This window comes from Truncatella angustata, assembly GCF_020726525.1.
Source record: "Truncatella angustata strain MPI-SDFR-AT-0073 chromosome Unknown BKA67scaffold_1, whole genome shotgun sequence".
In the NCBI taxonomy this organism is placed as follows: Eukaryota; Fungi; Ascomycota; class Sordariomycetes; order Amphisphaeriales; family Sporocadaceae; genus Truncatella; species Truncatella angustata.
Window position 1 is genome coordinate 5,522,251 of NW_025763381.1, and position 14,876 is coordinate 5,537,126.

The 14,876-nt window shown below is 48.9% G+C and overlaps 3 protein-coding genes across 3 annotated transcripts; 1 reads left to right on the forward strand and 2 right to left on the reverse strand.

Annotated features, from left to right (window-relative positions):
* The first annotated feature begins 2,198 nt into the window (after positions 1–2,198).
* BKA67DRAFT_548461 (uncharacterized protein) lies at positions 2,199–3,484 on the forward strand. Its single transcript, XM_046101517.1, has 4 exons — positions 2,199–2,526; positions 2,609–2,622; positions 2,739–2,792; positions 2,955–3,484. The coding sequence occupies exons 1-4, from the start codon at positions 2,518–2,520 to the stop codon at positions 3,286–3,288; spliced, it is 411 nt and encodes a 136-aa protein (XP_045964702.1). The 5' UTR covers positions 2,199–2,517; the 3' UTR covers positions 3,289–3,484.
* An 883-nt stretch (positions 3,485–4,367) lies between these two features.
* Positions 4,368–5,756, reverse strand: BKA67DRAFT_653742 (uncharacterized protein; the record flags this gene model as incomplete). The annotated part of the gene is made up of 3 exons (XM_046106431.1): positions 4,368–4,978; positions 5,035–5,352; positions 5,411–5,756. The coding sequence occupies 3 exons, from the start codon at positions 5,754–5,756 to the stop codon at positions 4,368–4,370; spliced, it is 1,275 nt and encodes a 424-aa protein (XP_045964703.1).
* A 6,394-nt stretch (positions 5,757–12,150) lies between these two features.
* Positions 12,151–14,342, reverse strand: BKA67DRAFT_653743 (pyridoxal phosphate-dependent transferase; the record flags this gene model as incomplete). Its single annotated transcript, XM_046106432.1, has 8 exons — positions 12,151–12,454; positions 12,527–12,653; positions 12,709–13,125; positions 13,182–13,370; positions 13,425–13,875; positions 14,006–14,079; positions 14,208–14,222; positions 14,276–14,342. The coding sequence occupies 8 exons, from the start codon at positions 14,340–14,342 to the stop codon at positions 12,151–12,153; spliced, it is 1,644 nt and encodes a 547-aa protein (XP_045964704.1).
* Between the last annotated feature and the right edge of the window lie 534 nt (positions 14,343–14,876).

Consider the following 14,876-nt stretch of genomic DNA (forward strand, 5'->3'; position numbering starts at 1 on the left):
TAAAAAGGGTCGCTCGTGGGTGGTGGCCTCCAACTCGACTGTGTATCTGAATTGAAAGATGTTTGTTCGTCGAGGAAGGATGGCGTTGAGCCTTCAATGTCGTTAAAGTTTACACCAAAGAAAGGGTCTCCAAAGTCGCTGCTGAAGTCGCTCTGAATGACACTGTGAGCCGATGTAGACTCGGCCGGGGTGATAACGTTGTTGGAAGGTGATGCCGAATTACTTCGGATATGAGACGAGTACGGCGACAGCAACTGTTGCGGATCTATACCGGCAGTGTGGTTGTGATGAGTATAACTGCTGTCGGTATAGTGGGGTTCGTGTTCACGATCGTCGAGACGGTCGTGAAGAGACGACGGGGAGACCGTGTCATAGTACATCGAAGACATATTCAGGTGTTTGTGGGTTGGTGGATGGAGGGTGGCTTGTATATATCGAATATGAGGGACTAGAACCGTTCAGTTCCGAAGGCAAGGTAAGTTGTCACATCCGTATTCCTTGTGGGAGCAAGCGCACAGTAATCGAGCCGCAGCCTTGCGATACTCGAAGAGGTGCGCCGATTCGAAATAAACAGGATTGCGCTTGTCGCATTCAATCTGGACAAAACCCCATCAATCTCAGCGATTCGCATTTCACGACAAAGCACAGTAGGGAGAAACAGATGAGACGTAGCAATGTCAAGTTGGAGGAGGAAGAGGTCGAAGATGGAAATGTCCTTCCTTACCTCAAGCGAGCGCTTCAGGCAATGCGGGCATGTGGAGTGTAGTAGGTTGGTTTCGCAGTGAGCAAGGTGGAAATACTCCAGACTAGACTAACTAGTCGCGGGTTGCAGAGCACAGAGTACAATGCTTTGAGCTTACCAAAGCTGGATTGAGATATGCCGGTAGGGCTTCAGGGGAGGTTGCATCCTTCCGTGAATCGCAAGAAGCCAACTTGGCTCAACTCGATCGACTTGAGGCCGTGAGAGAATTGTGGCAGAGGCGACTGGAAAGAGGCACAGCGGCTTGACGAGGTGTCCTCACGGGCAGACTCTTTGGGCAGACTCTTGTACACTGCGGCTCAATCTGAAGTGACTTGACCGGACTTGACTCTCAACTCATTGGATGATTCGCCATCCCATTCGGGCAAAACTAACCCATCAAGGCGTTTCCCACCCGTCCAGCAGGGATCAGCTAGGCGTTCTTCTCAGCCCCAGGCGCCAGGGTCCCCATTTCTCTCGCTAGAGTCCCGCCGTTGCACAGGCTGTGTTCACGTGTTGACTGGATCCTGAACTTGGCCTGCTTGGATTACTGGAATGCAGCACTAAAGCATGTTCAACATTTATAGTGTGGCTGTACAGCAGCAAAGGGTGACCGAACGAACTCGGGACGAGAAGGATGGACTGATCTCTGTACATCTCAACAGAACAGTAAATTGACCAACTGAGAAGTAGGTCGGTAGACGGTCTTCCCAACCCTACGCGGGTTGGCCAGGAAGTGCTTCCGTGGAATGAAGATTGAGACAACTGATTTCCTGTGAACAGTAGACTAAAACTGATCAAGCAACGGCCCATCTTCTGGGATCGGTGCCAACAACGTCAAACAACTTGCAATCGCTTTTGAGGAAATCTTTTGATACAGCCTTCAGGCTGCGTTGTGATGATGATATAACTTGCGTGAGAGGCGCTATTGGTCCAAGGTATGGTCATGGACACAGCCACGCTATGTGTCACACATCGATGGAATCTCACATCGCAGGGAACATGCGCTAGGTTATCCGAATATCTTGGGAGGCCGAGGCAGCTGGATACTGATGCTGAAAATTGCTGAGCACACTATTGCTTGGGACAAAGGAAGCTGAAGGACTAATCAGAGTCTCACATCAACCAGCATCTATCTAGCACTGGAAGATTAGTTTACAGTTGCCATTAGCTAGACGTTTGTGATTTCCAAAGTCGCAGCACATTACCTACGCCAAAGCGCTAACTGAATTTCATATGTTAACGGCCCAAAAAATGACAACCCAAGCACGCCTGTCGTTATTGCTTTGGGTTCCGGATCCTCGCTCTCAGGTTAGTTAGTGATCGGCCCTGCAGACGACAATTTTTAGCACCGTGAGATACCCGCACTTAGATGCAGCCCCTGCCGAAGAGCTAATTAGCAAGGGCTACCCACACGGAGAGCTGTCACAGACCCTCGCGTACAAGTAGATACTATCAGCGAGTAGGTTGCGATGAGAGTGTACACGCTATTATACGCTTTAGTAAAGTAAAACTAAAAGATCCCGGATTAAAGCCTACAGCTACCAACGTATCCGCAGTGGTCAGAGGCGACAAAGGATTATTGAACCGCTACAGTAAATATAAGGTTGATCCCTACGCGGAGCTAAGGCGATTGCGCAATTAGCAGCGTTCTCCACTCCTCGAAGTCAGCGATGGAGGGATTTTGAACTCATTTGCATACTCTGTCGCTATAACTCGGCATTTACAGCCAACAACCCGGACCATCCGTCGTTAGCGACAAGAGTTTCATTGCAATAATGTTTCAGGTAATTGACTCTATGCTCGTGCGAGAACGGACACGTTCAAATCGCACCAATCGAGCTACTGTGGCTTGCTAATTGAATATAGCCACATCCTGAAGAGTAGGTCATCTGACCAATGGTGACAGCACCTGCGCGCGCATTTACATCATGCTGCGACACGTCAAGATCACTATAACCTGAAAATTTTCTGGGTAGCATTTAACAGAATTATACAGTCATCTCCATCTTAGAACTCACCGCGCGAGGTCCGTGGTACTGACATCCGATGAGTAAGTACCTACCCAGTTCTAGACGGGCGTACTTGACACAAACAATTCAATGACTGCCAGTACTCGTTGTGACGGAATTGAGAGAGAGAATATGTGATCAGTTCGATAAGACGTGGTCAAGTTGGATAGGGACATCAGGCTAACATCCCTATTATCTGCTAGGCTTGTAGAGATCCGAGCAGCACAACGAACATTTGAGGGCGCCTATATTCGAACTGCCCTATCTCAGTTCAGCTTTGCGCTCATAATTCTGAAAATCTTCACTTCGGAGTTCTACGCCATAGGTGCTCTATTTTCTCTCTACGGGGCCGCGATAATGCTTGTAGCTACATATCGCCGGTACCAGGGGAATCGACAGTTCTTCACCACGACTGATGATGAAGGCGAACTACAGAAAAAGTTCCGAACAAGTGGAAACAGTGTTTTACTCTTGTCCCTAATCAGTCTCTGCGCATATGTAGCTCTCATCGTGCTCACATGGCAACTAGAGGCTTGATACGAATCTACCCAGGACCATATTTCCACTTCACACATGCTGCAAATCCTCAAGCATGTCACGTTCATGGACCCAAATAATGTTTGTTCGGTTTCGAAGATACCTTTAGAGCTACAGAAAATTGCAAGCCGGCAGTGGACATCGGGGGCTGGAGGCTATGTGGAAACAAACAATGAACAATTTTCTACATACAAAACCAAACCTTTACATCACCGTCTATGTGCCCTTATGAATTATAATGTTTATCTGTAAAGGGGACCAATTGTCCAAAGAACCAGAACCTCCCATTTTTGAGTCAACCTGTATGCCCTTATCATGATATACAAAAAAGAAACCGCATGAAAATTCATTTCCTCCATCCGTGCTGCTTGGAATGACCTGCCACCGTTCTTTTGTGCATTCTGCATGATGTATCACACTTTCCACCCACCAAGTTGGCATCTGTACAGCTTTGGTGGCCTGCGATGCGTGACCCTTGTCCAATGTACGCCGTGCCAATGCATTTTCCAGAGACTGGGTTTCCAGCATGAGTTGATCGTTATTATTCCCCAAAGCCTCGAAGAACGACTGACGTACTTCGCCGTCGGATTGTCCCAAAGCTGGGTCCGGATAGCGTAAACTCTCTTGAAAAAGCCTTTTTCTCCACCTCATCCCATCGACCAAAATATGGGGGTGAGGGGAAGGGGGGAGTTTTTTTTTTTTTTTTTTCCACTTTCTCCTTTTTCTTCTTTCACAATTGTGAAGTTTCCTTGATATCTTTTTCCGCCAGGACATTGTTCAAAGTCTTGCGTGTCAGAGATCGCGTTTCGTGTCGTGATGCGTCGCAAATCCCCCCTTGTGCTCGGACGCCAATCGAAATCTCCCATCGTTCTCATCATCTCAATACATTAATGCGTCCTATCTTGCTCAGCATATCGTAATAACAACTAAATTCAAACCATACAATATCAGGCTTCATAAAAACAAAGTACACAAACCAGTGTGCATGGTAGGTTATCACAGTACGTTCGTGCTCTTGAGTCGTCGTCGTGCACTCACGAACTAGGCTCTCCATCTGGCAAACTGTAGCAAAGATTTGTTTACCTGCTTGCGTAGTAGACATTTTGAGATGAGTGGTCAGTGTTTGGTGGGATTTGGTTACCCCAGCTCTCGTACCCATCTCCTGTCTTCGAGTATGGGTACTGCCATGTGCCGTAGTTTCCAGCACCAGCGGACAAAGGCCCATTTGGATCCATGGACGTGCCCGGGATACTGTCTACGTGAGCCATGGTCGTGGAAATCGACGGTGGGTACATCTCGGTGGCGATAGAGGATCTTCTGTCATAAACGCTACTGGGCGCAGAGCCGACTACATGTGGCACCGGGGTGTATGGTTGAGAGGTGTCGCCGCCGTAGGACAACGATCTTCCGGGGGCTGCGGTATACGGTGACCAAGCAATCTCGTCGGGTCGCGACGTCGAGTCGTTGCTGGCTGGAGTGCCCAACGGTGCCGTTGACCATGTCGATGCCGAGTGTGGATGGGGTGTGTAAGGCGCAAATGACGGCGTGACGGGAGAATCTTGCGTATAAGACCGCCAGGATGTGTTCATCTCAGGGGTCTTCGAGGCAGCGGTTCCTGCATCCGTCGCAACCCAATTGTTTCCACTGTTACCGTATTGAAAGCCCCTGTTCGTCGTCGCGTTTGATGGCACTTTTGCTCTCTTAGTATTCACGACAGGGCAAGAGGGCCATATGCGTAAAACCTACATTTGACATCCCGGGAGTAAGGGTCTGGCTTAATTGGCGGCCCCATATTCTGTAGCGAAGCCACGGTAGCTATCTGAGGATACGGCTGGCTTGGAGAGATGTCAGATGGATGGTTTGGGGCTGTTGGCGAAGTCGAGGCCGACGCAATCTTTGGTCCAACTCCAGTTCGCACTCCTGGTCTCTGTATCGAACTGGGAGGTAGTTCTTGGCCAACGCTGTGGAAGGTGCATTCCTTCTTCAGTCGAATGCAGTTCTGGCACCGGCCTTGTGGGTCATTCACATATGGGATACATCTGATCTTCCTTCGGCGGCAATGCGCTGCAACATGATTTTCAGTCGTGAGCTTAGGGAAGAGGAGGCTAAGGGAGTAACATACTGCAAGCAACGGAGGTGCGGTGGTAACCAAGCTTGTTGCGCTTCTTTTCACCGGCGGAACCAAATTGACCGTGAGTGGACTCGGTCCCCTGTTGCCTCACGTTAGGAGTTGATGATTGGGATCTTTTGAACTTGAGAGCTTTGGAAAGAGTTTCTCGGCGCTGAACGAGGGACATGACGTTGCCCTGACCTGGGAGAACAGGCTGCGCGGGATGTACACTCGGGGCGTGCTGGTTTCTTACCTCCAAAGAGGAAGTGGCCGATGTTGGATAGTTGGACAAGTAACCAGAGTGTGTAAGGTCCAAATCGGCGCCGCTCTGGGGCGGCGGAGGATACTGATACGACATCATATCGGTCATCAGCTGGAGTGACTCCCGAGGATGATTGTGGTGTCTATTGACAATTCCGGATGGGTTTGATTGAGTATGCGATGATTGCTGAACAGCGATGGCCATGAAAGATATTGTTATGCTCGAGGGTCCCGAGGCCACCGAGAAAGATATTCCGTGTTGGATTATGCTGAGCCAAGGAATGGCAATTTTCCCCGGAACCAAAGATGATGCCTTGTATTGATGGCTCCCCGGGGTTTGAAGCTGGAACGCCGTAGTCCAGGGTCGCTCTTTCGAGATGGAACTGGTGATTTGCTGTACGAATAAGAGACCCAGAGAGACGTCTTTGACCAGAGGCGACAGCAGCGGAGCGTCAAGGGAATGGGCCAATTGAATCCGTCAGAGCAACTGTGGTGCGTGAACCAAACTTTCAAGCGACTGCAAGAATATCCAGGCTCTTACTCTACCAAGCAAGTGACAAGGATTCCTGCTTGACACGGCACGACCTGGACGTATGATACGACAGCGCATGCAAGTTTCCACACTTGTAGAAATTCGGTTCCTGGGAGACTCCCAAATCTGGTGCAAGCAATATCGTCGAAATCTGTACTGGGAGGGAGAATGCAAGGCGGCTCGGCAAGGGTGGTGATGTTCAGCAATATCTATGGTATCGGTCTTGAATCGGAAGCACAGCGGTTCTGTTCATGACAGCGGAAGGGCAGACATGGACTAATAAGGCTCTGTAAGTATTGCTTTCGTCCTATTAGCTGCTTCTGCTGCAGGTTGGGGTAGTTGGCTGGCGGTGATGATCCATCCAAGACTCGATAACGAATAACGAATGGCTAAGCGGCGACGGTTATAGCTCCACTCCACTCTTGAAGCTACGATCAAACTAAGGACAGCCCAGTAACCTTGTTGAGATACCGTACACACGACGGCGTGGTGTTGCTAGGTCGAAAACAGGAAGAAAGAGTTCCCCGTAATTGCTTTTTTCTGGAGTACGGGTAGCCCCGTAAGCTTCGCGGCAAAAGTGACGGCGTCAATCCAGGAACAGGGGCTCCTGTGCGGCGGGTGATCACCTGCAGTCATACGTTATTTGGTAATGATATATATATATATGTCAAGAGGCTCGAAATGGATATGGTCAGCTTGAAGGAGTATGCGCTGAGAAAAAGGCGAGGCCAAAGCTTCAGAAATGCTGTTCAGGGCCAGCTCTTTGCTGTATCCGGGAATGGCACGACCATTTCTGTTATTACGGAACAATCAAAATTGCAGACCATTCCAATTTCTCATAGTTCCTGTTAAAGTTAAAATTCGATACACATGCTATTCTGGCAAAAAAGATGGAGTTGTTTGGGTCATGAATTAGCAATTTCCCATTATCCTTTTGCCTCAATCTCTAGGGCTGAAACCAGCGTGCCTACAGATCAATGCTTTGCTTCGCGGACTAATGAACTTTGATACTCTATACTCGAAAGACCCTTGATGTCGAATTAATGTAAGGGCCGAGGGATTTAACCGACTTGAGACGAGCGAAACTGTTCCTCCAGACCAGGGAACCACTCAACATGATCGCTCGGACATCCCCTCCAAGGCCTCGACCATTGTCATGACAATAAGACGGCTCCCCAGAGAGGCTCCCGCGCAGCATCTCATTATGCGTACCAATAGTATCTAGTGTATGCCCAGCAGTCGATCACATAGGCATTCACTTGGAAGATGGACTGGTCTTGCGTCCGAACATCATCCCATCTCGCGGGTTTGAGATCGATGCACCTCAGATCACCCCAGATAATGGATCTGGTATCCGGGGTGTGACATACATGGTATGGTACGGGCCTTTTGGTAGCATTGTAACGATGTGACGGCGAGGGACCTGGGACACTCCCAAAGAGCCTATCAATGAAGCATTCAGGCAAGCTAAGGACCACATGCATCATCTGGTATCATGTCACTGCATGAGTGGTCGTTTCGTTGATTTCTTTTCAAAAGTCTACCAGTATTTTCCAATGGCGTTTTTGGACCTGAATCATGCTGATTTTTTTTTTCATCTCTGTACAACATCCTTGCTCGGAGCTTGTCACGCCTTGCTGATCCCGGAGGCAGAAATACTTGTACTTGCAAGCACCTGCACCCACATCGGATGGAGATCCCCTATGCCGAAGACCCCTGCTGTCAACTAAATGAAGGGCCCCCTGTTCAGCCACTGCTCTAGGCCTGGCAAAGACAATGAACTCTACACAAGCTCTGGCCAGATGGCATGTCCAATGATAATCAGAACCAGTGTTTGTTGTAATCTACTCCGGCATTACAACGCCCTGCCTGTGCTCTGTGACGGAATGTCTTGCGACCCACCAACAGACTTGCTGTCATGTGCGACTGGAGTAGATTTATCCGCTACAGTAAGTGCGGGTGTAGTCATCGGTCACACTAGAGTTCCAAATATGGCCGGCAACCTTCAATTGCGCGTAAAATTTTGAAGACACGCTTCTGACTAAGCACCAAGGTGAACATATAACACAAAGATTCCTTTGCAGACAGGGGGGCGGGGCGGGGGGTGCTTCTTTTTTTTCTTTCTTTTTTTTTTCTTTGCAGTCTGAATAACAGCTTGACCTTGAGGACTTCAAATGAAGCGCAAGGACTCGCTGGGTCTCCTAGTCGTGTAATTTTGCGATTGTAATGGCATGCATGGCTTGCTGTCAGGCCACCCATAGGATTGAAGCCAGGATGTCCTCGTTATGACTTGCATAGCTGTTTCGCTGCTTTCTTCTGTTACACTGAATTATAGTTTTGGGCCGCGACCCTGAGAAAGCAATAGCCAAGGTCTGGTGGCTTACAAGCCCAATAATCCTAGCACTCTATTGCACGAACGGTTGCATAACATGTCAGCAACGATTCAGCATCGCCATGGATGACGACAAGTTGCATATGGTCCTGTGGATTCGGTATCGTAATTGTTACAAGTACCTGTATGATCTGCAGGTCTCTGCAGAACATCGACGTGCGTCTAGAAGCAATTCACATACATTGCAAGATAGGATGAACCCCGATCTGTCAGGCAGGCATACGCTTGACTGCATCCTAGCCGTCGATCAAAAAGCATAGCAAGGGATATCTGTACATAGTCTAGCATCCTAGTAGAACTGCGCACCAACCAAATGTGGCTGATGAGGCTGACAGTCCAAACTCGGAGACTGAAGTCTCCTGGGTTCTCAAGTTGTTCACTCGGCTTGTGGCATAGCGACCGGACGAGGCTCGGAGGGCCTATCCTGTCGGTAGAGTGGAACACGCTGGCGGAATTTGTAACAGACTCAACTCGAACGAGACATACGAGATGTTGGGTTCAAGTCATTCATGCGACTGCTGAGCTCGGGCCATGTGGCCTGCTGGGGGTCGAGACTTGCTTCTTCCTTTGCTTCACACCTGCGGGTTGCAAGAGTGCAGCAGGTAAGTGGTCGAGGATGTCTCTGTAGTGATTGAGACGCCATACAACCACTGCTCCTCAATATTTGACCATTTGAAGAGTTTGAAGGGGAATCGTCCGGCTGACTTATTAGTGAAGAAGAATTAGTAGAAGAAGTATGCAGTGCAAGGTTTGTGCTTGTTGAGGTCATCATGCGAGGAATGACAGCTGACATACTGAGCATGTACATGCATAGTAATTATTGAGTTTTAGCAGTCAGTTTGGTCCAAGCCACTATCTGTCACGTTAAGTGTCGGCGGAAGAACTACCGTAGCTTGCATGCCCCACTACTATGGAGTAGTGGAACAAATAGTCCATACACTTGCGGTGTGGGCTCGAATAACTCGCATGCTTCTCCTTACTTGTACGTCAAATCTACTTCACAATAGGCATACTGTACAATAGACTAGGGGCCCATAAAATCGCAGTGCAACTACTCTTCCAGTAATGTAGTTACGACGCTAGCATTCGGCAGCATGGCAATAGTTCAGCACATTCCATCTAAGACAACAATGGCAACAACTCTTCAATGTCCGATATAAGTGCATAACAGTTCATCCCTTGCTGCCACAGCAATCCTTGATGGGACGGCTTCGGTTCATCGGAAGGACTCCTTTGGTGCCAGTGCGGCAGATCAGCGCATGGGTCTGCACTCATGCGTGGCGTCCACCTTTGCCAAGGCAATGCATACGTACGGAACAGTGAAGATGCGCATCTCCATAGATCTGGTCAGGGCTCAGTGTTGGGCTGGTCAGAGAAAATCAAGTGCCAAGTTTTTCCAGGTCCCGGAAGATCGCACCCTTGTGCTCTGGGGCGGGTTTGATCTTCTTTAGCCATATTACAAGCTGCTTTGTCTAGTTATATGCTTGCCCTAGACTAGGCAGCTTGTCATTAATCTCTAACAGCAAAATCTGGAGAATTGGTGAACGGGCCGGTCACGGATGGATCTCGCATTTACTTTGGCACTTCTTCTCCTAGACGGTCTAACCTTAGGTGCAGCCCTTCGCGCTTTACTTCCCAAGCTGGGTAAGACCCACCACGCTACGTGACAGATACGATACTCCGTAATATGCCCAATTGACAGCTTTTTCGACTGCCACAACTTAGCGCTGGAGCTTAATCGGGAAGAAGCAAGTTGAACCTGCGTAGAAGTAACTTGCAAAGTCGCTTTTGTACGTTAGAACTAGGAGTTGCATGGCCAAACCGCTTCTATGAGGTATGCACACTCAGCGGCGTCGGAATGCTTGTGCCTCACTACACTTCAACAAGTGATGGTTGCTGAATATGGTCAGCGTCGACCAGGGCCAAGCCGCAGATGACACAAAGGGCACTCCTAGGACTAGATGATCTACATCGGCCGGCAACGTTGTGGCCAACCTTCCATGATCTGAAATTGGCATTGACACAAGTTGCTGGTTGAGGCAAGACGAATGGCGCCAAAGCCCTCCTCTACGAAGGTGGCCTCCCCTATCGCGATGCTCATGAGCAATAAGGCGGCTGTTGATGGGGACTACCGGCATCGTTCCCGAAGTAGCGGCTCCCACTGCACCCACTTGAAAGAGAAAAAAAGTCGAGCAATGTCTGCTTTCTTTTGCAGACTAACTCGAGGCGGATTGTTTTATTAGGGGCGTCCAATGTGTCTGATGCTTATACCTTTTTTTTTCTTCTCTTAGTATTACGCTATAATCATTAGTTATGTGTTGCCTGGATAAAGGCCTCAAAGATATTTCCCATCATATGCCGACCAACTGGAACAGTGGTTGATGTAAATGAAGATACTGGAGTCGAACAACCGGTAGCATGAATATGTATCCAAATCATAATATGCAACAACCGCCTATAGACAGTCATGCTTAGCGTTTGCAGTAAATACACAACGTCCGTTTGAACGACATAATCACATAATCAACCAACTTTAGTACATACGGAGGCACACGATTGACTAGCCTAGCGACAGAACCTTGAGCTTCTTGGTGAGATAGGGGCTCTCAGGGCCCCACCACCACGGGCTCTTCTAAAGTTTATACTTTGCTGCCTTTTGTTATGGTCTTAAGCTTGTATACACTTCCGCAGAAAGGCATGGCGGCCACTACCGGCCGAATCTGAGACACTGTACCTGCCAGATTGCATGAACCGTCCAATCGGGCTCGTCTAAGTTCCCCAAAATATAACCTCGAGGTGGCTTTGCGTGAGGGAATCGCCATGCCAAACAGCCCCGTTAGTCATGTTTGGGACCATCCCGAGTCACGAGAACATCACGTCGACCGCGGGATACAGAAAATTAGTAGCGCTCTAGCTATAGTACCCCGCGTGCCTGGAGCCTGTTTCTATTCTGTTCGTTCTCCACTATTCCAAATAGCTATGTTTTTGGATAACAGATTATAACTAGACTTTCAGCTCTTTCAGGAGCCAAGCATAACCAAATTTCTCCGAGATCATAGGGTCTAGCGAACACCGTCATTATACAGTGGATCGCTTCGGGAAATCATAGTGATTCCCGCGCTTTAGCAGTCGCGACGGGCCGGAATTTTCTTCTTCAACATCTTCTCGTCAGAGGCTCGTCGCGTCTCGATTACTTTAGAACATCAACACAAATTCCAGAAAACACGGCAAGTCTCCACAGAGAATCACGAATCTAGTAAGACATCGGAAAAGAAACACTGCCTCACGATACCATCCGCGATCAAATGGAAGACATTTAATCTCTACACATTACGGGTGGTGAAGACAAACTTCCTGCACCCCAGATCTAACGCAACCCCTTAAAGCAGCCCCTTTATGCAGATCATCGAAAAGCAAGAACCTCCACGCAATCTAGCTTTGCTCCGGTCAACCATTGCCTTCAATGGTCCAGGTCGATATATGAACCTTACACAGACAACACTGATACGCCTTCATCAGTGGATACGCCGAAACCTCGCCGACCCCTATCTCAGCGTCAATCGTCCATCATGCGATCTCCAGGCTGCGACATAATTTCGGGAACGGAGATGATCGTGATCGTGGGACTGTTGGGTCAGAGAATGTTGGACGAGGTCTAGGCAGCTCGCGGACGTCTGGAAACGGGATATGTGTATAATGGTCAGGTAGGTCGAAGAGGGCCGTGCTCTCGCTGACGACTGAGCACAGAGTATCCTGCGGCGAGTCTGCCCAAGAAAGCTCGTCGCGCTCGACAAATGTGGTTCGCATAAACCCCAAGAACATGTCGACTTCCCGCTTTGTTGTCATGGCTCCAACGCTGGCCCGCACGATCCTAAGTGGCGAGATAATGAGTAATATGGACCTTCGGTAAGAGGGGTCAGATCTGTTGCTTGCAAACACTTACCCAGTCGGTAGTCTGTGGATAACAGCGATGCCGTGCGAGCCGCAGTGATGCCCGGCGGACATAGCACGCTCTGTCATCCAGGGCTCATAACCCAAGGCCGAGAAGATGCCACCCGGGTTGCAGACACCTGATAACATGTTTAGGATAGCGGTTCAGGTAAGGGAGCATGCCAAACAACATACCACCCGATCTGATGTATATTCCAGCAGCATTTGCCAACCGCTCGACGTCTGAGTATGGTAGATACTGCCCATCAGCTTTCCTCACGTTAAAAGCAACGACGGATCCTTGCTTTGTAGAGTCCCCGAATGCGTTCCCGTTCTCGGTGTATACTCGACAGACAGCACGGCCATTGTCGTGACGAAGCGACACAAGGCCACGAAATAGGCGACTTATAAGGCATGACGTGTGCGCCGAAATGCTGTCCATAGATCCGTAAAGCCTCTGATGCACATCTATAGCCTCTCCAAGGGCTAATATGCTATGAAATGGCAACGTGCCATCTTCAAGTCCCTCGTGAAGTCTGTACGTCGGAGCCTGTAGGGCTTTTGACCGATGCCAACTTTCGCCACCCATCGTACTTACCATCGACACCGTACCTATCCACGAGTCAGAATGAGATATAGTTCAAGTTGATGACAAGAAGGTCTCTTACCGCCCCCGAAATACTTTCTTAGAGCCAAAATGTGGCCTGATGCCTTTCGTACTACGAGGGCACCCAGGTCAGGAAATCCAAATATTTTGTACAATGATAGACACGTGAAATCGGGTGCATCGTCCAAGTCATGAAAGACAGACTCCATCGGACTCGTCATAGCCAATGCCGCTGCGTCGAGAAGTGTGTCTGGTAGTTCTCTATTAGCTAACTTCAAGGACAAGAGCTTGTGGAACAACTCACATGTGTTGTGGAGGTGTTCTGACCTTCGTAAACCACCGGACCATGATAAAGGCAGTCTACGTCCCGACATATTGGACTGCCCGGGATATGCGAAAAGCCCTAGTCCAGAGAGATCATTGCGGTTGACGAACATCGAAGTTGGCGAATCGATCCATGCCTCGACCTCGGAATCATCCTCGAAGCAATAGTGCTGGCCATGTGTGTACTCCCTTATTCCTACGAGACTTGTATGGGCATCTTTATGGTATCCGTACCAGAATCGACGTGCTCGCGATTTCTCTGCCAGATCTCGGAATGATTCGGCGACAAGCTTGATTCCAGCCGTGGCATTCGTTACGAAGACTAGGTCGAAATGTACTGGATCTGCGCCAAGAAACCGCAATGTTTTCTCTCTGACCTCATCAACAACATTTCCAGATGCCTGGGCGGGTAAATTTTCTGAATGTGGGTTCTGTCGCTCGTGTTAGAAGGCTTTGAAGGCACACCGCATGAAGCAAGGGATGGGTTGAGTGAGCTCTACCCAGGGATAGGATCCTAGCACACGGATCGCTCAATCTCAGGGAGAGCTCGGGCCGACGTACACCGTAAAGGTTTGTGATCATCTTTCTGGAGAATGATTCGATGGCAGATTTGGCGTAGATGGTGGCCCCGCTATCTGTTAGCAAGTGTCAGTAATTGTCTGAACCCAAGTATTTCTGGCCATTGCGAAGATTCGTTTGATGTATTTGGTAGGCAGATCTTTGGGCAACATCTTCTATTCCGTTATTGGTGAGATTGGCTTACGATCGAGGTATACTCCTGTCATTGCTTTAGTCGGTGGATAATCTCCTATACCGGGATGATGTTCTTACCATTGTTCATGTGAGGATACTCGTTCATGCGAATAGCCTCCACTTTGGGATTATACCCGTCTTCCATATTATAAATCGTCCTGGACCAGATTTCGATGTTGGTTGTGATCAAATAACAAACTAGCTAGGTAAGTTTCGTAGGTCGATATTAACCGTCGCTGATTCCCACTATTACAAATCCTTCGTCGTGGTGGTGAATGTAAGCAGGATTTCTATGGCAAATAGTTGACACTAGTCGTAAGTACCAGAGCGTCTTGTACATAGTTCCCAACATTTATACTGGATGATTTGAACTAATGATATGAATCCGTGGACCAATACTCGGTCCGGAATTGCCTCACATTGCCCATGAGCTGCAGTTTGGCAGGTAAATGTGCTTCATCGTTTTATTGGCCACGGGCACGTGTAAATCTGCATCGCAGGCGTACTCTCAGCCGTGACTGGTTCATCGGGCGAAGATGTCACAGATTCCCTAGTCAAGAAGCCAGATCATGAACTGGTACCTGAGGACACCCACTCGCACTAATAGCTACGGCACAGCTATCACAGACCGAATGATTTCCGTGGCTGAGCCCGTACAGTGACGGTGTCAAGCAAGACT

Excerpts from the sequence above, each read along its gene's own strand:
- BKA67DRAFT_548461 (XM_046101517.1), top strand. Across the intron at positions 2,793-2,954 it reads GTGGTACTGACATCCGATGA|GCTTGTAGAGATCCGAGCAG; the intron begins GTAAGTACCTAC and ends ATTATCTGCTAG.